The sequence below is a fragment of the Magallana gigas genome, chromosome 10, assembly GCF_963853765.1.
Source record: "Magallana gigas chromosome 10, xbMagGiga1.1, whole genome shotgun sequence".
Taxonomy (NCBI): Eukaryota; Metazoa; Mollusca; class Bivalvia; order Ostreida; family Ostreidae; genus Magallana; species Magallana gigas.
Window position 1 is genome coordinate 28453735 of NC_088862.1, and position 27425 is coordinate 28481159.

General features: G+C 32.3%; 1 protein-coding gene across 2 annotated transcripts; it reads left to right on the plus strand.

The window, feature by feature from the left end:
• Positions 1 to 1089: 1089 nt before the first annotated feature.
• Positions 1090 to 25274, plus strand: LOC105342882 (zinc metalloproteinase nas-36). Of its 2 annotated transcripts, none has more exons than XM_011449968.4 (19): positions 1090 to 1225; positions 2146 to 2210; positions 6478 to 6552; positions 6871 to 6954; positions 7399 to 7513; positions 7833 to 7962; positions 10140 to 10227; positions 11124 to 11315; positions 12519 to 12648; positions 13028 to 13147; positions 15816 to 15913; positions 17019 to 17140; positions 17398 to 17543; positions 18546 to 18659; positions 19251 to 19348; positions 20380 to 20491; positions 22523 to 22716; positions 23422 to 23494; positions 25142 to 25274. In XM_011449968.4, the coding sequence occupies exons 1-19, from the start codon at positions 1159 to 1161 to the stop codon at positions 25150 to 25152; spliced, it is 2034 nt and encodes a 677-aa protein (XP_011448270.3). In that variant the 5' UTR covers positions 1090 to 1158; the 3' UTR covers positions 25153 to 25274. The 2 variants fall into 2 exon arrangements, with proteins under 2 accessions (XP_011448270.3, XP_065928924.1); XM_066072852.1 differs by lacking the exon at positions 25142 to 25274 and adding an exon at positions 23889 to 24716.
• The last annotated feature ends 2151 nt before the right edge of the window (positions 25275 to 27425 follow it).

Genomic DNA, 27425 nt, shown 5'->3' on the forward strand with positions numbered 1-27425 from the left:
AGAAAAGGGGTATGCATGAAAGGTTATTTCTAGACAATGTGATGCTTTTATCATACATGATGTTTGATATTTTAAACGACTTGACCCTGCAATTATATAAAAAAAAAAGTTGTAAAAGTTATAACAAGATAAGTTTGAAAATGTAGTCTTCTTGAAAATCATTAAAGTGAATATAAGAACTAATCTTTTATGTATTGAATACAGTAGTGTCAACGTTACTAGCCACTCGTGTTTATAGTTCGTGTACCGTGGTTGATCGTTCGTTCGACAGTTTTACCTTATGTTACCATGGCAACATGACCACATATTTGAAGCAAGAAACAAACCGGGTTAGAATTGTTTAATCATCAAAGTCAAACTGTAAAGTATGAAGAAAATCTGTGACTTTGCGTGGCCACCAAATTTGATTCTTCTTAGAACTTCTCTCGAAATATATATATATATATATATATATATATATATATATATATATATATATATATATATATATATATATATATATATATATATATATATATATATTACCCAAATGAGAGTTCATCTACAATATTTTTTTTCTAATAAATGTCAAATGTTACTAATTTACTATTTGCAGATAACTAGTATATTGGAAAATAAACAAATTTAAACATAAAAAAGTTTTACCTTTGTCACGGTAGTCTTTTAATTCGTGTTTGAAAAATATTTGTCCAAAATATTGGTCATATATTGCTTATTTACTAATTGCCGATCATATTTTTTTTGGGGGGGGGATTTTCTTCTTTAAGTAATGTTTTTTTTTTCTTTATATCTAAGGGGAGAGGTTAGAGTACATCAGTACGAATTAAACACAAATTTCAATTGTAAATAGATTGAACATTCCAGTGCAACTTAGTTAAAGTATATAAAACATGACAGACGAAAATCAAACTTTATTTTTAGAGAAAAGTTCAAAAGCCAAGGGTTTTGTTTTTCATAAATATGTAGAATTGCAGACAGATGAAAAATTATTCTTGGAAAATTATTACGGATATTGCCATTTAACTTCCAAAGATAATAACTCTCATTAAAGTACAATTGTGACACTCTAGGACTTGCCACGTTTTATGGACATATGGACAAATATATAATCAACACTAGGCATTTACTTAATCACCAGTGCTTTGACAACCTCCAACGATGAAGTTGGTATTCTTATTTTGCATTGTCTCTACAACAATAGGACTCAGTGAGGGCTTCAAAAGGGGTAAGAATTTCAATTAATAACTGGTCAAATAGAAAAACCTACTTCGGCCGTCATTTTTCTGATTCAGGATTAAACATTTTGATTTTTAGAGAATTTTTTAAATCTTTTAAAATAGAATTGTTTAAAACCTGATTAATGCCAGTAAGATATACTTTATCCTTAGACTAAAAAAACTATCGACAAAATATGATTACACTCATACAGGATTTTGTTCCATCAAAAATGTTTGGGAGCGTTTCAAAGCAAATATCCGCAGATACAATATTGACTTGAATGAAATATTTATTACTCAGAATAGGGGGTCAAATATGTAGTAACAGAATATTTTTTATTAAAAATGTTTAAATTCTCTTGAAATAGCTTGTCAGAGTAAATACATACTAACTTTGGTGCCAACAAAAATTGCTGTATTTTATGTAGTTTGGGTAAAACTTGCTCTTTGTACCTTTTTACTCTAGCACATGATATTCTATATACATTTATATCCTGAAACAGATCTGGAAAAAAGGAATAAAAGATTAAACGAACTTAACAAAATAATTGGTAACGGTAGTGATAAATAACTTGACAAAGTATGTTTGCTAATATTTCTTATATATTGGTTTTGACCGTTAACCTAACATGCAGTGTGCTGTTACATGTATGTAAAGCAAACATTTTGGTAAAGTAAAAAATCAGGTCTAATTTTCGCTTTTGCATTTGTTCTCATATGCATGTACAATAGTTCAAATTCATTTACAAGCTAACGGTAAAAAAAAGAATTGTTTGTACATAAGAGGCACACAGCTTTATTGCGGAAATAAATGTTTTAAGTGTAAATAAGCCTCGCGAAAATTTAATGCACACCAGTAAAAGTTGGTTAACCACACTTTTAATATGTCATATATTTATGATGTTTCCCTTATATATTTCTTGAAAAGGAAATCTCTTCGAAAGTATTCTTCAAACGAACGAAAAACCTAGCAATGATGACCCTCTGGAAAAGGTATTTTATTACTACTTCATTATGATAATAAATTTTTTTTCATTTTATTGTTTAATACACATGACGATAACAGTTGATTATATCACAAAAATAAAATCATAAACAATTGCAAAGTAAAATGAATTGTACTGTATTTTAAAAATGTTTTTAATAAAATATTTTCCGAAAAAAAAACAATCTACACAAGTTTGTATTTGGATGTTGTTGACCGCAGCTTTAATAATTGTTTCAATGACAAATGTCAGACAAGCAATCAATGGACGCCATACATCTAAATTGGTAACGGGCGTTACGGCACCGCGCTTTCTTGGGTAATCTATAGCAAGGCGTTACAATATGTACTGTTTGACTCCTAAGATACCTTTAAGCGAGTCAGCGGGGATATCAATGTAATTGCCTTGTGGGGAATCCCTAACGAGGCTACTTCCTGTTATACCTAACGAGTAAGCCAATTATATCGAGTAAAGCAAAATAAAACCACCGTAATACCGAACAAGGTATGAGTTTACTGTAAACAGATTCTCGCACAATCTTCTAGTGCCCTCCTCAGCAAGCTTGTATGGCCTCCTAGAGCAGCGATAGCGAGCTACCATATGCTTCACCAAACATGTAAAGTACATGATAATCAAAAATTTTATAATCATATAATGACAAATAATGTCTCAGTTTGCTTGTCTGACATTTCCGCCATTTAGAGATGTTTATTTTAATCTCTGTCGCACAAGGAATGATCTTTTGGAGGAAATTAGAGCTGCTTTTATGGCAGATTGTAGTGTTTGGTACATTCATACTGGAATTCGCATTTCCTACAGTACCGATCAGACCCAACCTATCAGAAAGTAAAACCCAACTAAACCATCGGTTTACTACGGGTTTACTAGAGTGGACACTCTTACTAGAGTAAACCCAGAGTGACCCAAAGTAAACCCAGGTGGACACAGAGAGTAAACCCCGATCAGAAGTACACCCCTGAAAACAGCCGCTAACTGTGGATTCGGAATACATTAGGGGCGGGAAATACAGGCAGTTGGATTGTAAAATAAATTAGGGGTCTACATTTCAGTGTGTATAGTTGAACAAAAAAGCAATTTCCAAGTAAACCCAAAGTACCCCCGAGTAAACCCAAAGTAAACCCTGAGTGGACCCAAATTTTCAAAAAATAAACCAAAGTAAACCCCAAAAATAAACCTAGGGTTTAGTTGGGGGTTTACTCTGGAACTAGGTGGGGTCTGATTGGTACTGTACATGCGACATATGCACTCCGTCAACGCGTTATAGACCCTCCTCCGAAAATTCTATATTAGGGTGATATACAACTTCACCATTAACAGATGCGACCGCCCTTTGACCAGCTGCATTAACCTTCTTTGTTTTTTGCTCCGTTTCTGCTCGTCGAAGCGCATGTAAGGCCTCATTTATCCAATTTCGGCTTTGGAGTTTATCAGACCATACTAGTATATATATTTTTTTTACAATTTGGTAATCTGTCACAAAACGTGTGTCGTGCTTTAATCTTGTACACAATTTCTCGCTCTTGATTGAACTGATATCGTTTCCCTCCTGAATGGATGATTGAGTATGCGGGAAATGGATATTTTGCTATTTTCTTAATACCGGAGATGAACTCCCCCTATCTTATTCTCCGTTAGCCAATCCAAGTTATTTGAACAGCTAAATTGACTAAACGTAAGTTTGTAGTCAAAGCTGTCCATCTACATGCCCAGTTACCAAATTTAGATTTCAAGATCCATACAAGATGTCCTTAAGAATAAAGAAATAACAAGAGAATTTAATTCATTATCATCGCTTACATCATATCTATTCTGATATATTTCAGAAATGTTTCCATCGCCCTAGTAAACGATTTTGTCATGCGAAACCCATTTAGAGGCGAGACACGTTGCAGCACGAATTCTAAAAGAGTACGATTTGTAAATTGAAAATTTGTAATCGATTGTCAGAAGAGTTTTTCTCGGGACGGCATTGAACTGAAATCTAGTCAGCGGAGATTATTAATGAACCCTCAGCACAGTTCTCACTGGAAGAATTATTTTCAAGTTAGAAACTGGGCGTATATTTCTTTGATGAATAGATGGTAATAAAACATGGGTTCCTTTAGATCCTTTTTGAGATTCATACCTGGATATATGTAGAAACATAGGGGACCCTTATGAACGTTCTAAAATTTATATATCGAATTGTAAATGGGATATGCTTGGATTGCTCTTAAGTATACACTATTTCTCCTACCCTGAATAGGCCGTAAAAGACCAAGGAAAACGGGCCTATCAAAAGTGTTTCGTATTCCGAAAATTTAAAAATGTTCATCTAAAATTGTGTCGAGGCTCCTTTATTCTTCATCACCCCTCTAGAAATTTGTTAACGATGAAATAGTCCAAAGGATCACCCCATTTGTCTCAGTTTGTGTAACAAATACCTGCGATATACGTTGAGACCGCGGAGCCTTTGCTATAATGATATACGATATATAGTAGAAAACGTTCTGAGGGGACTGGTCATTTTTCATGTAGATTATTGCATGATTATGCAATTTTTCAAATACTTTAAATCTTGAAAATGTACAGCTTTGGTTTCGCTGAAATGCTTGCATCTAATAATCGAGTGATTTTGTCTCAAAAATATACCACAGCGTCGCTGGGAATGGTGTCGGCTGACAATCTGCGTCCGCGACCAGATTGTGAAATCGCTTAAACTTGCAAATGTATCAAACTGTCTGTCAACGAGTTCCGCCACCACACACTTGCTGAGTTATAAAAACAGTTTAACTGCAAGCATTTTAGAACAAATTTCCGTAATAAAATCGTGACTAAATCTGATTTTGATGTCATTGAATTTACAATATCCACCACTTAGTGGAGTATTGCGGACAGTAGTTAGTGTTCTTCTTCAACCTGTACTCAACTGGTTGATACCTCTTACCTCTGGGTTTGTTCTTGTTCTTGAATGGGTCAAACTGGCCTTAGCATTTTCCCTTTTGGCATAACTAAGTTTTTATTGGAGGCTTAAACTTAAAGAGGCATGGTCACGATTTTGGTCAAAAATTATTTTCCCGATTTTAATGTTTATAGTGCTTCAGTAAGTCATTTTGAATAGGCAACCATAATTTAAGTGTCATTCGTAGAGATATAAGCGAGTTACGGAGCTTACAATTCGTTACTATGTAAACAAAGCTTGTGTTTACATTTTGAACGTTGAAGTGAAAACTCCAGTTTTAGACCTAAAATGAATGTAGTAAACGTTAAGATCTGTTTCTTTATGCTTAAAATGAATGAGAAAATTGAAATATCAGCTTGAAAAAAACTTTTCCGGTATATTGTACTAATGTAAACAAAAACAGGGCACGAGCCTTGTTTACATGACAAAGAATTGTGAGTCGTGTATCTTGCTTATAACTTCACTACTGACTCTCCAATTTTATTTGGTCATTGGAGATGCATTCCTAAATCATTGTTAATAATAATAAAAGAAAAAAAGAATTTGACCAAAAATCATGACATGGTCACAATTTTTGTAAAAAAATATTTTCCCGATCTTAATGTTTATAATGTTTCACTAAGGCAGTTTCAATAGTCGACCAAAAATTGAGTGCCATGGTTTAGTTATGAACGAGTTTCAGAGCTTACATTTATTTGTTATGTAAACAAAGCTTGTGTTTACGTTCTGAATGTTGAAGTAGAAAATTCAGTTTTAGACCTTAAATAAATATGATAAACGTTAGGAACTCTTTATGTATGCCTAAAATAAAAAAAGAAGACTGACAAATCAACTTGAAAAAGATTTTTTACTGAGATATTGAACCTATTTAAAAAAAAAAAAAAGAAAAGAAAAGGGGCCTTGTTTTAATGACAACAAATTGTGAGTCCTTTATTGTGAGCCCTATATCTTGCTTATAACTCTACAACTTGCTCTTTTTTCACTAGATCACTGGAAATGCATTCCTAAAACATTGTAAATAAGAAATACAGAAAAATGGAGTTTGACAAAAATCGTTACCATGACCATGCCCCTTTAAAACAATTGTGCAAAAACCCGTGAATTGTTCTCGTATTTTTCGAAAATCAATTAAATGCATTTAATTTGCAATTTCATTAAACGATCTTAATCATTGACAAAATAGTTTTTATTTAAATTTAAGATTCTATATGTCCTGCTTGTTTATTTTTTAGAGTTTATATTAGTTTTGTTTTTTAAATTAAAAAATTTGCTTTAACTTACAAGGAATTAAAATGAAATGTAAACATTTTAGAACCTTGACCCCGATTCGGATTTAGAGAATGATGCCGAAAAACAGAGTGTAGATACAAAGAATGGAAAATTCAAAGTAAGCTGGTTTATGCAATATCTTAATTTAGTCTTAATTATTATTTTAAGTGATTGAACTTTTTAAAAAAGGCTCTGTATAAATATATAGGAAAATATTCAAATTTTAAAGTTATATAAATGACATTTTCCTTTGCTTAAATAATATATATTTTAAAAAAAACTGAATGCAATCATAATAATTGTGACATTGCCAATTACCACTTTCTGGGGTTTTTATTGTTCTGCGCATATAGACTAATATATAAAATCAACTACTTTTGCAACATTGTGGGTCTTAATTTTTTTCTAAATAATATCACATTTCTTCTATTAATAGCCAAAGAACATTCATCCTGAGTTGAAGAAATATCTACAAAATCAGAAATACGACCACCATATTCTGAACTTCCCAAAAGGCCTGGTATTAGCCATAGGCTTATGATATTCATAATGATGGTGTAACTGTCTATAGCGTAAAATATTCGCCCTGTTTTAATTTCGGCCCGGTGCTTTCGCCCTCATTGTCAGAAGGCGAGATTAAGACTGGGCGATTTCATAACAATTTTAAAATATAATGTATATTTTTTAAAAAGTCACTCTGGGATATCTTAAGACCGTAAAAGGACCAAAAAACATGGCGAAATTAACCCTTTATACAGTACATCAATCAATGCAATTTTATTATCAATACTATGTACATATCTAAACATCAAATGAAATGAAATGAAAGCGCTGATGTTTTAAAATTAATGCTGCCTTTTTCATTTTTATTTTTCAATATTTGTTATCGGACCGGTAATAGTTCTATTTTTTAAAGATGTATATACAAATATATATCTTCTACGTGTGCTTTTAATTTTTTTAGCCACACCCGGAAGAAAAACAAAGCACCCCTCTCTCTAAGAGAAATTTTAAAGAAGACTCTCCATTATTGTGGCAAAATGGAGTTATTCCATACGTAATAGACTATGCTTCTTTCGGTTAGTATTCAGTAAAAGTAGGGGACGTTTTTTATGATATTATGATGGTAGAAGTTAAGAGATTTTTGGCCATCTTTTACAAATGTGAACCAAAAATGTAAAAATATATTAACCTGACATTTTTATGCCAAGGACCGAACAAAGCTGTTGTTGAACGATAAAAAAGAACATGAAGTTTTAAATGGTTTTTTATATTACATGTACACACAATTAAAAAAGCAATGCCTTTTGAATCAATTCAATATTGATTATCAATTATGAAATCAAATAAAAGGTTAATATCCTATGCTTTCAAAACATAACATTTTTATATCTGTAGATTCCTCTGATGCAAGCAGACTGTATAATTTAATCTACTGGGCTGTAGAGATCATTCACAATTCATCGTGTGTCACATGGAAGCCGAGGGAGAACGAACAAGAATATGTCAGGATTTTCAATGGAGAAGAGTAATGATTTTTCATTATCATTTAAAAAACATTTTATTTTGTATTTGAACATAATACAACTGGGCAACAGCTAGGCACTCTGTTTAGATTTTTTTGATAGAAAAAGGCACGTACCAGAATATTTAGACGAAAACAATATGTAGATGGTAAATAAGTCCTTAAAGTCTGGAGACTACTGAATTAAAAATATGCAATCCTTCTTCGAAAAGTATGAAATTTATATGTTAAAAGTTTTATCATTCTATTTATAGAACAATTCGTTGTGCAAAGTGAAATGAAAACGTTGAGGCTCAATGCAAATATCATTACAAATTCTAAAACCAAAAGATTTGACTTTTTTTTTTGTTATTTTGAATCTTAATATTTTTCCCTTCATGAAAAAAAAATCATATTTACCACCACTTTGTAAAATTACATTATAGTTTTTCTAAGGAGAATTTTGTAGATTTACATCTAGATTATGTTTTAATATCGAATGGATAAGTCAAACGTATACGGTGACTGTATATTTTTGATTGCAACTATATATACTAGCTGAAAAAAGAAACTGTGCATTATTTGATATATGAAAAAACATTCTAAAATTACAATTAACAAATTCATTTTTTGTAATACTTCTAACATTTATTCGTAACAACATCTCATAATACATTAATGTCAACGTCGAAAAACGTCAAAATCAGCACAACAGAAAGTCACTGTTATTTGAAATTGAATTAACAAAATCAATAACGCGTGTGACCACCATTTGCGTTCACGCATGCTTGACAGCGAAGCCTCATTGATGCCACTAAAGAGTTCAGAAATGCTTGAGGGATGTTGTTCCAGATGTTGGTTAAAGCCTGGCCTAAATCAGCCAATGGCACTGGCTGATTTGGTAAACGGCGTAAACGTCTTTCCATTTCATCCCAAACGTGCTCGATCGGCGTTAAATCGGGGGAAACAGCTGGCCAAGGCAAGACATCGATATTCTGTTGAACAAACAAGTCCCTGACTACATGTGCAACGTGTGGTCTTGCGTTGTCTAGCCGCAGAGTGATATGATTTTGATGTCTCTGTATGATGTGTATCACATGACGCTGAATAATTTCATCTCGATAGCGTACACCGGTGAGATGTCCATTGACAATTTTTAGAGGGGTCCTTCCCCGTGCTGATATTCCACCCCACACCATAACGCTACCTCCACCAAATTGTCGACGTTGCACAACACAAGCGTCCTGGTAACGCTCCCCAACGCGACGATAAACCCTACAACGGCCGTCACTGCTATCCAAATGAAATCTGAATTCGTCAGTGAAAAGAATATTGGCCCAGTTCTGAATCGCAGATGTCATGTGCACCACGCTAGTCTGGCGACAAGATGACGTTGAAGCAGTACTGGGCTCACCGCTGGACGTCTTGGTCTGATGTTTTGCTCGCACAGATGATTACGCACAGTTCTTGGACTAATTGGTCAAAGCCCTAGAATGCTACTGGCAGTCAAACTTGCTGACTGGAAACGATTTCTCAGATGCACAAGTCTAATGTGGTTGTCCTGTTGATTTGACGTCACACGAGGTCGCCCAGAGCGCGGTCGATCCTAGGTGTTGCCAGATTGTTGAAAACGTCTCCATTATGACTGGATGGTTTCCGATGAACTCAGAAGTGTCTTGCTACAGTATTTTGTGCCATTCCAGCTTGCAGTATCCCACCAGCATGATTACGTTGGTTTTCGTTGAGTCGTGACATGACATAGGGGTAAATTTTGTTGAAACTAAAGTTGTTTCCTTAACAAAAAAGTTTAAACAAATCCTTAACAGTTCTTATTCCAAACAGTATTGGCCCGTAAAACTCGTGCGTACAAATTCTTCAATAAACAACAGGTGCTCACTTACCATGAGAAAGTCCGTGCACCCGAACTGTTGCCATACGATATTGTCAAAAACAATACCATAATCGATTGTTGAAATTTTATAAATACAAACAATAGATATGGAAAAACTATACTAAATTTTATAATGCACAGTTTCTTTTTTCCAGTAGTATACTTTTGTTTATGCACTATGCATAAACTCTGATATGTGTGTATATGAAAGTAAAAAAATAAAGGTCTTAAGACTAATTTGCCTTAAATATTTGGTGTAAAAAAACTTACTTAATTTTTGAAGCGCTTTAAAAGCGATACTTCTTTTCAGTTGTTCTTCAGTTGTTGGAAAAAGTGGAGATATAAGCGAACTAACCTCTGGGCAAACGCTGTCTCTGAACAGCTTAAACTGTCTTTATGTAAGTGGTTTGAAAAAAATATATGATAAAACACTATGTAATCTTAAAGTATAATTGAGCATTATATTTATATATCAGAGGTAAACCATACGAAAACATGAAGACAAAGACTGGTTTCTTCATAGTTTATAATATATTTATTTGTTACATGTAGAGATAATCCATATATATATATATATATATTGTATTGGATCTCTAAATAGTTCATAATTATGTTTATATGTTACATGTGGAGATAAACTATAAACATATTGAAGAAAAAACATTTTTATGTGACTCTAAATAGCTCATAATTATTATTGAATGTTGAAAATGAACCATAGTATTGGACCCTAAATCGTCCATAATTATGATTTAAAAATTAGTAAAAAAAAAAAAAATCAAAAAAATGAAAACATAGTATGTACCCTTTAGATAGTTTATAATTATGATTATTTGTTACATGAAGAGATAAATCATTTAAAATATGAAAACATAATATGTACTCTCTAAATAGTTATAATTATGTTTATATGTTAGAGGTTAACCATAAAAAATATTAAAACATAGCATGTAGTCTCTTAACAATCATTGTGTCTATATGTAAGCGGTAACCAAAAAAATACGTGTATAAAAATGGTCTTTTGATATGATTTTGCATATCAATCGATAATTAATGTTCTAAGAGGGTTGGTTGGTCTTTGATTAAGTTGGAATATATTAATTTCCTTTGAAAGAATATCTTTGTGTAGCAATATATTACTTTTTCAAAAGTGACAATTTAGCCACCTTAGGAATATCTAATCATTGAATAACATGTAGCTTACTACTTCTAGTGAAGTCATTTGAATTTGGGTTTCGTAATAATTTTTTATTTTCTTTTAAACGAAATGTCATACATTTTCGTATATTTTCAGCTGGACGTAGTTATTCACGAAATGTTACATGCTATGGGAGGTGACCATGAACAAACTAGAGGAGATAGAAATAGACATGTGAAATTTAATTGGGATAATATGATTGAAAAAAATGCTTATAACAATTTCTTACAACCGACAAAGAATGATGCTCCTTATGACCTCTCATCGATTATGCAATACGGACTTTGGGTGAGGATATGTACTTAATTATCAAATGAAATTAATTGATATATGTTTAGAAAATAAACTATAACAGCAAACGAATTATTTTTTAATCAGTGATACAATTAATATCGGTGACGATTGGTAATAAATAATATTTAAACCTCTCCCATTCAAGAGATACTGTGGAATCATTAAATTTCGTGGGGGCCAATTTTCGTGGATTGCTTAAATTTAACAGGTTCATGGGGACGTAATTTCGTGTATTCACTGAAACCTACAAAAGAAATATGACTTTTTTATCCTAATTTATTAATTCGTGGAGGATGTTAATTCCTGGTTGAGAGGTACCAACGAATTCCACGAAAATTGAGCCACCACAAAATCTAATGATTCCACAGTATATTAAATTCTTTGGGTTTCCAGAAAGCCTTATACGTAATTATTAAGGTCATATTGTGTAAAAGAAGCAAAAGTGAAACAGAAGAATATATATCAGTCTTTTTTAAACTGCTTTAACGCATCACAGTGAAAAACCTTATTAATCATTTGATTTTCTTAAGCGTATTTTATGGTTTAGATTAATTTAATTTCTTTTTGTCTTGGTCAATATTTAGAGGATTGTATGGTCGCGACCATTTTACGACTACGTTTATATTATCATTCCTTTGAGACAAGAGTTCTGTATAACGATTTAGGAATGAATTCCAATTTATTACCCTTACACTTCTTTTCAAAATAAAGGATCTTTATAGCATCAAACAACAGAAGTACATATATTTATATACTGTGGAATCATTTAAATTCGTGGGGGTCAATTTTCGTGGATTGTGGGATTTTTGCTTATTCGTGGGGATGTCATTTCGTGGATTTGTCGGTTTTTAGTATTAGTAAGATAACAAACTCTTTTAAAATTTGTTTTCGTCGAGGATGTAAATTCGTGGGGGAAGGGCTTCCCACGAATACCACGAAAATTGAGCCACCACAATTTTTTTTTATTCCACAGAATAGTCATTATTATGTATATTTTATACCAAAACTTTCAACAAAAATTGATTAATCAGACACTTCAATGTAAATTTACAGTAAAAAATGTAAGCCTTTATGTAAATATCATAAACGATGGTTTTGCCATTATATCAATAGATTGTTATTTAGTTTAAAACATGTACAAACAAATATTTTGACTTTAATTTGCATTTTGATATTATTTTGTCATGAATCTTGAAGGACTTCAGTAAGAACAAAGAAAAGGTAATGGAATTAATCAACCCTGATCTGGAGTACCTTGTGACAGAGAGTGGAAAGACCCTGACTATTTACGATATAGCAGAAATAAACGACGCCTATCATTGCACAGGTAATACTTACTTAATATATACTTTGTGTTATTTATATATTGTGGTTAAGAGGGCCAGAGAGTTGTGATCAATTTTATTCTATATTAATTTCTTTTAAAAGAAGAGCTTTGTATGAAGATTTGGAGAAACATTCAGATTTTTAAATCTTAAATATTAAAGTTTTGATTTCAAAATTGATTCGCTTTAAGTTAGTATCAGCAACATTAAAATTGATAGTTTGAATTATTTGTTTGTAAGGGATCGTTCTGTTTGTTTTTTTTTTGTCCTAAAATGTTTGTTTTCTTGGGGTTGTTTTGTTTTGCTTTAATTTGTTGAATTGTTAAAACGACTGGCGATTATGTTGAAATATTGTTTTATAATTAATTCTTATTATTTCAGCAAGTTGCACCAATGTGTGTAAAAATGGCGGTGTTCTTAAACAGTCCAACTCAGTCTGTAGCTGTGCTTGTCCCTCTGGACTCAAAGGGTCAGACTGCTCCCAGTTAGACACTAGTCCAGGTTAGTTATCCAAAAACAAATTAAGAATGATAAATCAAAACACTATATTTGGATATCAATGTGGGTCGAGCTAAGAGGTCTTTATGGCCATTTTATTACATGTACGTACTATTTTTATCTCCTTGAGAAGAAGAGTTCTGTTTAAATATATAGAGAGAAAATCAAATTTTAAAGCCAAATTCTGCCGATTTTTTCTTCACTTCATCATAGTTTGAAGCTTAAAAATCATATCTAAACATTTATGGACGAGGAATAATTTATTAACGACCCATCTTCCTTAATCAAAGTCTGCAAAGCATGTGCCTATTTAAAAACGATTGAATCAGGTACCAGCCAAGCTCATGTACACTTTGTATCTAGATATGTAGGCTTTTTCATTCCATTTCCATTCATTTCCAACGGAAGACCTTAGAGTGATTATAATGTTTCTTCTTCTTCTTATTTTTGTTTTCTTTTTTTTTTGTCTATAAAATTTCTCAGAGATGGCTGGATAAATTTTCAGGACTGATAGACAACGATCATATCTCCAGGCGTTTTTTTTTATTTTTTCAAAATTCACTTCCTGTCATCCGTTTCCTGTCCAACGGCAAAAAGCTTTGGACAATGAGATCTTAAAAAAAATAAAGACTTGAACATCCAAAATTTGAGGGATGATAGACCTATAGCTGTAGATGTGTTTTATTTTTATTGTATTTTTGTTCGTCGTAACTTCCGGTCTTCACCGGAAGCTCTTTAAAAATTATACTTTTAGGCATTTAATATAATTCATAGAGAATTTAAATATAAGTATAAATGCTTACATATGTCATCTATCCGATGTTAACCTAACATAAAAATTCTACTTTCGGTGAGATATCTCAAATATCTCAGGTAGCCTTTTTAAAACAAATGTTTGAACCGCGAGATCTCAAAAACTGTAAGTGATCAAGACGCGAAACTTTCATGAATAATAGACATTTGATTGAAGATGTGTTTAACTGTTTTCATTTTGTCAACTGTCACTTCCGGTCCACACCGGCAGAGTTCAAATAAATCAAGTTGTTTAAAAGTTTAACTGTTTTTTGTTGACAACTTTAGATACAGTGATAGACAATTAAGTCCTGTTGTCCAATGTTCAAAGAAATACTAACTTTTATTTTCATTGAGCACTTCTGTTTGTCCGTTTCCTGTCCCGAGACAAAAAAAACCTTTAGTCCTTGAGTTCTCAAAAACGATAATGACTTGAACAATCAAGCTTTGTAGGATGATAGACCTATGTAAAAAGATGTGTTTACATTATTCTGTTTTGTTCGGCGTAACTCTCGGTCGTCACCGGAAGCACTTCAAAAATTATTTTTTTTCTTATTTCATTTATTTTAAATGGAATGAATATATCATTATAAAATCTTTTATGTGTCATATATACAATGTTAAATAAGCAAACAATTTCAACTTCCGGTGAGATATCTCAAATAGCTCTCCTTTTTACAAATTTGATGCCCACGAGATTTTAGTCACTGTAAGTGATTGCGTCACTAAGCTTTCATGAATAATAGACATTTGATTGAAGATGTGTTTAACAGGTTTTATTTTGTCAACCTTCACTTCACTGTAAGGGTTAAAACAAACCATGATTTTCACACGTTTAACTTACTTTTTTAAGTGTTTCATCTAGCACGATCAACAGTGATGTACACTTGGCAAATTTCGAGAAATATCAGCTATTGTTTTATCAATCACTTCCGTTCGTCCGTTGCCGGTCCAGAGAGAAAAAATATAGTTTCAACGAGATCTCAGATTTTGGCAAAGACGTGAACAACCAAACTTTGAGGAAAGATTGACTTATTATTATACTGAAGAAATGAACTCAATGTCTACCCAAGTTATACTCGTATAACCTGGGTTGGGGCAATTTACGCTTTATAATCCGCGAAGCGGATTATAAAAAAGCGTAAATTGCTCCAACCCAGGTTATACGAGTATAACTTGGGTAGATATTGAGTTCATTCCTTATAATTTAATTTTCTGGAATTTGCTGTACAAATTGAGTCCGTTTTACTTTTAAAAATGATATAAATCTGTTCAAAATTCAAACGTAACGTCAAGTGAATTAGTACGTTGGTGCATTGTGACGTGTCTTGTGACGTGCAAACCAGGTTATACAAATTTAACTAAATTTTTCTATCCAATCAAATGCCGCGTTACAACCAGAATTAAATTATAAATGTTTAACTTGCGTGTTTGGTTCGGCGCTACCTGCGGTCGGCACAGAAATTACTTCAAAAATTGATCTCTTTTTCATTCTTGTTGTTTTGTACATGAAAGTAATTTTATAATGTTTGGATATTTCATTCACAATAATAATCATATCCACTATTTTTTCTACGTCAGAGAAGCAATTTCTTACAATTCAATCGATACATGTATATCAAAACGGAAGACCTTTTTGTTGCTTTTGCAACAAGAGTCTAGTTATAAATTAATATATTGTTCTTCAAATTATTAACTGTATGATTTAATTGGTTAATACTGTTCTTCAAATTATTAACTGTATGATTTAATTGGTTAATACATATTTGTTTTCATGGAGAATCTGTACAGGGTTGTCTTATTTTTTCTGATCTCATTTTTTTAAATTCAAAATTATGCCAGTAGTTTATTTCTGCCGCCATGTTACATCATTCCACAGGTTGCGGTGGTTTCATCAACCTGTCAGAGGGACAAACCTCAGCACTAAGTCTTATTAACTACGTCTCCTCTGGTCTAACCTGTACCTGGTTGGTGAAGGTATGATTGTATCATTGAAAAACTATTATCAAATTATTCAGTTGACAAAATAATGTGATATCTGTTGATTTTGTAATCAAATGGCCCCTTTCAGTTGTTTTGTTCTTAAAGCAATATTGTTATCGGCTTCGGTGATCATAGGTGTGTCCATATGAGGCATCGGGAAAATCGCTCTACAGTGTCTACTGTGCGGTAGCATTGTATTTATATTTACATGTAAATTTTCAATTACATGTAGATTACCAAAAAAAATTAATTGCCAAAAAAAATAAAACATTTATTCAGTAACATAATATTTCGAATCACGTTTTTCTTTACATGCGTTAGAAGTTAATCTGAAGTACACTTCGCCCACTAAGAGTGAAGTTTATTCATTTCGTGCTATTCCGGAACGCAACAAAACGTTACGATATATCTTATTTATGCAATGCTTTCGCCTTTTATTTACATCAAACTGACCAATGATATCACATGCCGATCATTCCTTCAAAAGAAATACTACTTGTTTTCTTTCTTTGCCATTTTCATTACTATTGTGTAAAAAAATCATGAGCAAAATTAAATAAATATGTATTTTAAAACTTAATTGAATGTTTTGTGTTATTGTAATTTTGCAATTGTCACTAAATCGAAGACTAGTAAATTTCGATGAGTTTTTGCAAAACAAGATTTCGGTATAAAAATGTGAAAAAAATTTTTTTAGATAATTTTAGATTTTATTTAGTTTTGGTATACAAAAAAAATCATCGATACGATTATCAAGCATATGGGTTTGGAGTGCATTTGAGAATTCAATTATTTACAAACGTTATAGTATCCCTATAGGTGGTTTTTGAAACCTGTCAATATTTTGTTGATAAAAGTTAATTTTTTAAAAAATTGGTATATTTCACACACAAAAATATATTTGAAAAATTGTGGGTTAGGTAAAATCTATAAAAGGCCTAGCGTTAACGCTCTAACCCTTTGCTATACCAATATTTGGAAAGAAAAAACTCACAAAATTTTACTTGGATATATTGTCTACTCGATAGGAAGTATCTCACAATTGATATGAAGGAGATCCTTACTACCTTAATCATATACATTACACAATATTTTATAGGGTACACCTGGAACAAGAATTAAAGCAAAAATAAACGCCATGAAACTGCCTTACAGTTCACAGTACGACTGTTATCATTGGCTCGAGTTTAAAGACAATCTGATTGGACAATCTGGAAAAGAGTAAGCCAATCAAAATTTTGCAGCGCTACAGTGCTACAGTGCACTCTTAGACAAAATACGAAGTAATTCTTATTTGGACGTTGATTGCCTTCCAAAATTTAAATAACAAAGAATAAGGTTAGGGAGACTTTAAAAAACTACTTAAACTAACAAAGGTTGTAGTCAAAAACTGTATGATGTAATTTCTATTTAAAAAAATACCGAGAAGAAAAAAACAAATGAAATTTCAAATTTTGGCGCATCGTTCGATTTTATAGGGAATGTGGGGACGTCGGTGGCGCCGAGTTTGTGAAGAGTCTGTATGGAGACCCGTCCATGATGATGATACGATTCAATAGTGCCAAGCACAGTGACAAGACACCAGGACTAGGCTTTAATGTCACAGTGGAAGCATATCGCTCAGGTATACGTAAAGAACCCATTACGATTTATTTCACAATAGTTCACTTTTATTGAATTAATATATTTGTTATTAAAAAAAAATATATATCACAGTTTGGTGGCAAGTCAAAAGTTACTACCTGTGATGGGCGATATTAAAAATGTATAGGAAAAAATTAAGGTTAAAAGCTAAAATACATGAGTGTTTCTTACTTGAGTAATAATTTAATAGTTAAACAACCCATATCATAAAACATGAGAAGGATATGATTGGCAATTATTTTACAAGTAGTCACCTTGTGTTCTACCAAAAAGTAATCATAATGATACCAAAAAACAAATTTTTTATAAAAACAATCAACAACGATTTTAATTTTTTCATCTTATTTACTTCCACCGAATTGAAACATTTGTTGATGATAAGTCAAAAGTATTGTTGCAAAACGATGCCCAAATGTAATAAATTCTTACCCTTAAGGTCAAGATCTAGTAAATGAAAGGTGCCTACAGTTTTATGAAATTCAAGATATAACTTCTTTTAATGATGCTTCATGACAATATCTTTGTTTTATAGGGTGTACCGGGGCTTAATTTTTAGGTAAACACAATGAACAATCATTTTCTATGAAATATGAAGAATAAAAGTAACAAATCTCGGAGTTTTATCCATTTTTGACTAATGAAATATATCTAGAATGCCTACAGTCTCTCCAAAAACGGCATTAAACAAGCTCTTAACCTCCTATTTAAAATGATGCCAAATAGAATATAGGTACCGGGATTACTTTTCCCGTGGTTAAATATAGAATGTCAAATATTGTTTTTTTTTTCTACATAATTCCTTTAAAGCCGTAAAAATACAGGAAAAGATTCATCAAATCAATTATGACGTCATAATGGTTCTAGCAACAAAACGACAGTCTGGAATCATTTACTAGATCTTGACCTTAAGATATTTTTAGAAAGGTAGATATTTTGGTAGGACCGTATTTATCTCTGAAATAAACATTTTATATTAATGAAGGTTGCATCGGTTTTCCTTGCAAAAACGGAGGAAAATGCACTGAAACTGAAAATGCTGGTTTTGTTTGCACATGCGCGGAAGACTGGTCTGGTTCAACCTGTGATTTTCTCGGAGGTAAAAAATACAAATCACATGAAATATTTTTGCCGTGATTATATTTTTATCACTTCTATTTATATTTTTATATTTAACTGCAACCGCGCGTTACTCAGTTTGTATGCAAACACCGTAGCAGTTATGAGACTGTATCTTTCAAAAATCATGATTCAATGCTATATTGCCACTGTATCATGAAAGTAGAAGTCATCTTTCAAAAACATGATTTAATGCTTATATTTACATTTTGTAACTTCTTGCATTGTCTGCAAATGTGATTTATACCTTAACATTCCTATCTTATCATAAGGGTAAGTTCATATTAATAAAAGAGCCACTGTAACAGCCACACGCGTGAACTTTGATTTTCGCTTGTGACTTTGCAGTTTACAGCATTCAACGTTTGTGACCTCAAAATAAAACTCGTCATTTTAACCTTTGAGTATTACAGTGTTATAACTGCAGTTACTTTCAACAACTTTTACAACCAAAAAATTTGTGGAATGCAAATATCAAGAAATATCTTTTATTTTGAAAGGTTTTAATTTTTTCAAACAATGTTATAATTTGCATCCATTTAAACATATTCTGTTTTAACAATATTTTCAGCTGATTCAACCAATGTGTGCACACTAGATAACGACTTGTACACATGTGCTTTTAAACAGGACAGAACCGAGTCCCAGTTTCAGTGGGAAATATCATCAGTAAGATCCCTTTTTTATGCACATTAATCTTATTCTGAAAACGCTTTTGATATTAAATGCATCTTTTAAAATAAGAAAAGAAGATGTAGGGAAAATATTTAATTATATAGAGGATATCTATAATTGTGTGATTTTATATTTGCTTTATCCAACTCGTTGAAATGGTGAAATGAGTTTGGCAAGCCGAATAAATATATATATATATATATATATATATATATATATATATATATATATATATATATATATATATATATATATATATAATTTCAGCTCGTTGGATAAATCAATAAATAAAAAATCCGACAATCATGGAAGCTCTATTTATCTCATACAATTTGATTTATATTATAAGGCTTTTGACACAGCCCGTATATGACCCAAATTGATTTTAAAGGTATCATTTGAATAATCAAGTTTGTTGTCAAAGTTGTCAAAGAGGAACAGTTGTTGATGTTTTATAAACAAACACCAGTCTAATAATTTGTCTTGGGATACATTATTTCAGTAAGTTCTTGTATGGAAACAAAACCAAAGCGTTCTGTGTTCATCGTGTCGTCAGGATGATAGCTAACGTGGTTTGCAGCTTTATAAACTACACAGTTTGGGTGTTTTCCTTCATATTCGTAATTCAAATCTTCGACAATATCTATTTTAAATCAATTTTAATTAATTGATATTATCATGTAGAAAATACTAGAAAATCATCGAAAATAGGTCAATTAAGCGTTGAAGCGAGAGGCTACATGTATGTCAATAACCGGAAGTAGTGGATATAGCTTTGCCCGTTTGATAAAGCAAAGGTTTATTACACGGTCGGTATACACCGCACATATGAGATAAAAAGGATAAAATGTATGAAATTTTTATTTACTTATTCTAAATACTTTATAGATAAAAAAAAAAGCTAGAGCTATAAACGCTGTAGATGAATCTGATTGCTAATATTTTAACCACCTGTAGCCTCTTTAGACAGTTTGTTATCAACAGAACTTGAGTTACTTTTTTATACTATCTATTACCTATTTCAGATTTTTCCTGCAAGCACAAATAACAACCAAGCTTTGATTTTATACCCCCTTGGGGAATATGAGGTTTGCGATGGATCGAAGTCAATACTAACAACTTCGGCTACATTTGAAGGTAAATCTAAAACACAAAATTACAACAAAAATGTAAACCAACGGGCATTTCACGCTTCAACCCAAATAAAATCGCTATGATTACTTAAACTAACAGTATCCATTCAAAAGACAAAATGTTGTTAATGCTGCAAGCGCGCATAGTATATATGATTGGGTGTCTAAAAATAAAGCAACATAATTTTATTGAATAATGTATATAATGGAGTGAAAATTTACAGTATTATCATTCACAAAATTGGTTTTTGGGAGTTGATTTTAATCAACTCTCCTATGCAGTTGCTCAGGCAAACCGAAAGCACTAATCAACACCGCTGACAACATTTAGATCTAATCAATAAATTCGATGTAATGAGCTCTTAAGCATTGTTTTTCAAGGAAACTAATTTATAGATACCTTGTAAATAGTCAGATTTTAAATGGTACGAACAATTAAGATATTTTTTGAAGTCTTACATTGTATGTATTCCTACGCCAGAGTTCAATATAGTCTCGTTCAACGAGTCGCTCGGCTGTCTCCGTAAATCTCCGACAAGCAGAGAGTCTCTCTTGCTTGCCGGAGATTAACGGATACGGCTGAGAGTCTGGATGAACGAGACTAGAGTTCAATTTTGCTTGGATCCATACAATTTCTCATAACTATTACGATTACTGATACGCAGTTTGACTAATTCTTTGAATATTACACACCATGATTGATATTGGATTTTCACGAATTTCCTGTAGGAGAATTCATATGATAAAAAATGTGCGTTATTCATATACTTATAGGAATTTACTTGCCATGCATGCAAAATTAATATCGTTGATTTTAAAATAAATAATAATCGATAAAATCAACTCCTGTCAATACTTCAGTACTTTGATTTTATTGTACAGACATTTATTGCATAATACATGTTTTTTTTCTACGCAACCATGTCCTACTCGAATTTACTTGAACTTCCATTCACATTTAATTAATTGTCGATAAGTAAGAAACAAACAACTTTCTCTCGTGCGTATATTTTTCTCTTTAAAAAATCATTTCACGCTTCAACCCAAATAAAATCGTTGTGATTGAAAGAGATCGTATTTGAGAAGGTATTGTGGTCTCGCGCTTGGTCATGTGGTCTTCATCCCGGCACCTCGCCATTCTCTAACATCATTAATTCACCTCACGCCAACATTCCTGCAAACACGATACATTAATGTCGAAGCCCGCCTCGCGAAGCGAGAAATGATGGTAACATGTATATATAAGAAAATCAGTGAAAAGTGAGAGTTGAATTAGGGGTACTAAGGATTAAAAATTTTCTTTCAGCCCTAGGCACCGCTATGTTGACCGCCATTTTTTAAAGTTAGCTCGATCATTGATTGGCTGGCACTAATCGATATTTCCTGCTGCTAAACTCGATTAAAAACGTTGCAATGCTTCAATTTAGGGTTATTTAGATTAAAAGAAATAATTGTGGAAACCAATCTATGTTTCAATGGAGCTTCAATCAAGAAACACGACTCGTTTTACGTATGTCTTATCAAAATACCAGATAGAAAATAAAAACATTGACACATTTTTAAGGAACTTTTAGATATTTTACCGCGATAGTCACCTTTTGTGTTGAATTGATAAACAATAAAAGAAAAAAATAAAACATTTTCGGAATAACGTAGCTCTCTTTGGCTTTTTCCGGAGACAAAACTTGTACGTTTTACGTATGAAACATGACGTCAATTTGTAGACTGAGCACGCAACGTTTAGTTTAACTTTGACTAATGATTTTGAGTAGGCAACCAGGCGGATCCTACTGAGTGCTTTTCAAATAAATTTTGTTCAACAAAATTCAAATTGCACTGTTTTAGATATGCGCTCGGTCACACCGTTAACATATTACAATATATTCAACTTGTTCATCAAACGCTGTTTGGGAGAAAAAAGCTTGAATTTAAACATAAGTGGTCATATATGTCGGTTTGAAGATTTTCCACTGAATTAAACAAAAATTAACTACGATCATGGTCAACTAGTAGAGTTTTTCTTTCATTTTGACAGCAAATAAGAGGTGCTTGTCATTCAGGTACATTTTCCCAACCAATAATATAACCGACAATTTTCCTTCGTCGGTCTCCATATTTTACGAAGGGGACGGGCTAGCTAAAACAAATGCATTAATGCTGACCAAGGAGAATGTTACAGAAGCGTGGGTAGACCAAGAAGTAACCATTCCATCTGTTAACAATCTGAAGGTATGTTTTCAAACTTTACCATTCCATCTATTTAATATATTTGAAGCTAAGTCATGTACTTACTTCAATAAGTTTCTTTCATTAAATTCAACTTGTTCTAGATTGTTTTTTTAATTAAAAAAAATTAATATTGTTTGTAACGAATGAAAAAGTTAATATATATTGTTTTCAAATTGCGATTTGGGGTATTATATTGTCCGTAAATACGTTTGAAGTAGTTTTTTTCTGCTTGTAGTAAATGTGTTTTAGATCTTAATCTATAGTATCTTATTTTTTTATAAATTCGTTTAGTGATTAATGATTTTAGCATCATAATAAACGAATATACGAATGAGTATTTTGCCGACGAGATTAAAAACACTGAAGGGAGATTTACTTTTGCACTAATATAAATGTATTTTCACCATAAAATATATTTTCCTACTTGTTTGGTTTGCTTTGAAAAAATATTGAGTATATGCATTGATTGTAGTAATGGAAACCTGCTTTAAAAATATATAATTGTGCAGAGTAATTTGTCCTACAGAATTGTGAATGCATCTTGTTATTTATAGGTATAAAGTATTTTGCATGAACTAATATAAGGTCTTTTCATTCCTAATTTTAAAAAAAAACAGATAAATGTAACAATGTGTAAAGAGTATATGACTTATTGTACCTTTATTGACTAATATAACCAAGTATGATTTATATTTTTATCAACAGTTGACCATTGAGGGCACGCTAGGATATCAAGAGGTTGTTCTAGATGATTTAACCATTAAACCCAATGGTTGTGGTGAGTATGGTATACAGGGTTATTTTCGCCCCGTGTATTATTTACCCTTCTACACTTGCAAACAGTTTTGCCCCATCTTGAATTCACCCAAACACAGTTGTGTTTAAAGAAAGATAAAAACAAATAAAATTTTCACAAGTTTGGTACTTTAAGGTCTAAGGACAAAATGTTCATAGAGAAGGTTGTCCCGGCCTTTTGTTAATTTTAAAGTTTTAACCATTAAAACGATTTTTTCTAACAAATATCCTATCTTAATTAAGGATTTTGCCAGGACATTAAGTTATGATGTCAAAACGTATTTTTGTGTTGAATACTAGTATATAATTTCATCGGTCAAATTTACCTGATTATCTGTCTACTTTTGTATATAATGCACATTCTCTGTTGTTTGCAGGCGAGTCAGTACCGTGCTTTGATTTTAACCCGTGTAAGAATGGTACCGATTGTGTACCATCTCATCAGCGAGGTGTACCTGTAACATCAATTTGTAATCGTAACAAAGCGTTTTTAAAAAATTACAGTACCGATCAGACCCAACCTAACAGAAAGTAAACTTAACCCAACTAAACCCTGGGTTAACTTCTGGGTTTACTCTCGGTTTACTTCGGGTTTACTAGAGGGGACCCAGAGTATACCCAAAGTAAACCCAGAGTGGACACAGAGAGTAAACCCAGTCAGAAGTATACCCCTGAAAGCAGACGCTAACTGTGTATTCGGAATATACAAAGAGTAGGAATTACAGGCAGTAGGATGGTAAGATAAAATACTAGTCTACTGCACACTCCAGTGCATACAGTTGACCTCAAAAGCAATTTCAAAATAAACCCAAAGTAAACCCAAAGTAAACCCCGAGTGGACCCAAATTTTCAAAAAGTAAACCCCAAGTAAACCCAAAAAGTAAACCCGGGGTTTAGTTGGGGTTTACTCTGGTGTTAGGTTGGGTCTGATAGGTACTGTACAATCGCAATTTGTCAAGGTAGTTAAAATCAGTTGCAGTTTATTTCTGACTCTTATGACAAGTATCGAACAAAATTGCAAACTCAATATCACCTTTTGTGTTGAATATTAGTCCATTAACGGTCAAATTTAACTCCGTTTGTTTCTCTGTCTGTTTTGTTCCGTAAAAGTAACTTCCGGTACAGAATAGCGCAATTACCTTTATATAATGTCCCATAAAAACTATTATGCTCTTGAATCTGATTCTGTGATAGAATTTCCTCTGAAAATGTCTAAGTAGACTCTAACCTAGCTTTCAGACGCTTTGTTTTCAAATTTCTAACCGTGACTTCAACGGAAATGATACTATTGCGCCAAGCTTCAATCTTTTTTTTTCAATTGTCCAAACGAAATTTCTTTACTGTTTCACTTTCTTACAATAAAGAAGTGTTGTCTCGTCATCACAAAGAAGGAAGTTTGGAGCATTGTTCTCGTCATAATTTGCAACAAATGTAAAAATAAGAAATTAGGTATCTTTTTGAGTTATACCGGGTTATAAATAAGGGTTGGTGACGTGATGAAATTCCATAAAACATTCGGGCTTTATTGGGATTATATCACGTGACCAATCCGTATTTATATATCCCGATATACATGTACATCCAATGATAGGTTCTGAATGATGACATTATTATTTTTTATTATAAATAGGACGTCGTTGAGGGTGTTGTAGGAAACGACTGGGCCGGAGACATCGCTATGAACGTCTGACCGGCTGTGCCTGTTAATAGTCGACTTAGAAATCATAATGTCGGGCATGTTCAAAATAAAAAGATCACTGAACAGAATTCGTTTTTTTATACCCCCGCTCCGAAGGAGGGGGGGGGGTATACTGTTTTACACTTGTGTGTCTGTCTGTCTGTCCGTCCATCTGTCTGTCTGTCTGTCTGTCTGTCCGTCCGTAACAAAAATTTCTGTTGCATTTATCTCAGCAACTATTTATCGCAGATGCTTGAAATTGTAACACAGTGTTTGGTAAGGCATGCCATATCGTGAGATATATTTTTGTACCAATCGGACGTCAACTTCCTGTTAAATGACGACTTTGCTTATTTTTTTAACCAAAATTTTCAAACAAATTTTCGTCAAAGATTTCTCAGCAACTGTTTATCGCAGATGCTTGAAATTTTTACATAGTATTTGTATCGGCATGCCATATCGTGGGATATATTTTTGTTTATCGCAGATGCTTGAAATTTTTACACAGTATTTGTATAGGCATGCTATATCGTGGGATGTATTTTTTGTACCAATCAGACGTCAACTTCCTGTTAAATGACGACTTTGCTTATTTTTAAACCAAAATTTTCAAACAAATTTTCGTCAAAAATTTCTCAGCAGCTATTTCTCGCAGATGCTTGAAATTTTATCACACTATTTGTTTTGGCATGCCATATTGTTGGATATATTTTTGTATCAATCGGACGTCAACTTCCTGTTAAATAATGACTTTGTTTATTTTTTTGCCAAAATTTTCAAACAAGTTTTCATCAAAGATTTCTCAGCAGCTATTTATCGCAGATGCTTGAAATTTTTACACAGTGTTTGTTAAGGCATGCCATATCGTGGGATATATTTTTGTACCAATCGAACGTCATCTTCCTGTTAAATGAGTACATTGTTTATTTTAGCCAAAATTTTCAAACAAATTTTCCTCAAAGATTTCTCAGCAGCTATTTATCGCAGATGCTTGAAATTTTAACACAATATTTGTTTAGGTATGCCATACTGTGGGATATATTTCTGTACCAATCGGATGCCAGCTTTCTGTTAAATGTCGACTTTGCTTATTTTGCATATTCACATCAGAGCGGGTGTAACACTAGTGAGCATTGGCTCACAGATATCTTGTTTGGGGTGGGGGTGTTGGGGGGGGGGGGGGAGAAGGGGTTGGGGAAGGGGATTTTTTTTTATATGAAATGTCTGATTTTTTTTCACAGTAATCACCAAAAGTTGATTTCCTTTTAGAAAGTTTTGGCGTAACTGTAACATATATTTTATCAGAGTGTACTGTTTATATATTAAACGGTTCCATCATTACCAGTGATTAAACTATACGAATTAAAAAACGTTTAACAAACGGAGAAGCGTAGCAGATATTGAAAAATGTATCACATAGAGTTCCGTCCACCTTGCATCTTAAAAAATGTTGTTTGTATCTTTAATTTATTTTTCTTCTTTTCAAAATCGTTTTCAAATATACTACCACTTTTTAAAGTTACATCATACATGTAACTTTTCTACGGAGTAACATGTTTATGAACATCTACATCATATTTAGATATTGAATGTACCAATAAGACAAATACTATAAATGTATATGTATACATTGCAACTATATAATTATGTTTATGCGCAAAGCACAGGAGTTACAGCCCAAACACTTTAACCAATTAACACTCGATTAACACTCTAACAGATATTTATGTCAGTTCAAGATGGCATGGAAATGTTACTCATCAAAATTCGTTGAATACCATTTTTCGTGGATTTCGTTGTTTAGTTGATCCGCGAAATTAAATGTTCATCGAATTGTAATTTCTATTAAAAATTCGTATTGATAGGGTCATTGGCCACGAATTTACCTATCCTTGAAACTGTGATTTTTCACTTTATCCACGAAAATTGATACCTTTAAATATTAATGAAACCACAGTAGTTTAATAAAAAAAAATTGCTATTTGGACTGTACTTCAGATGATATAACAACATCTTTTGTAATTGGAGGCTATCACTTTTTGTTTGTTATAAACGATTTTGATTTTAGAAAATAACCAATTTTTTACCTTCATCTTCATATAGTCTAATTAATTTAATGCATTCGTTTAACATATGCAGCTATGTATAAAACAGATACAAACTACCAGTATCCATTCAAAAGACAAAATGTTGTTAATGCAGCAAGCGCGCATAGGATATATGATTGGGTGTCTAA

What these genes read in the sequence shown, in the direction of transcription:
- LOC105342882 (XM_066072852.1), top strand. Translation starts at nt 1,159, where the DNA reads ATGAAGTTGGTATTCTTATTTTGCATTGTCTCTACAACAATAGGACTC. An exon ending in CAGTGAGGGCTTCAAAAGGG is followed by an intron (nt 1,226 to 2,145) that starts GTAAGAATTTCA and finishes TTTCTTGAAAAG; the next exon opens with GAAATCTCTTCGAAAGTATT. An exon ending in TGAACTTCCCAAAAGGCCTG is followed by an intron (nt 6,955 to 7,398) that starts GTATTAGCCATA and finishes TAATTTTTTTAG; the next exon opens with CCACACCCGGAAGAAAAACA.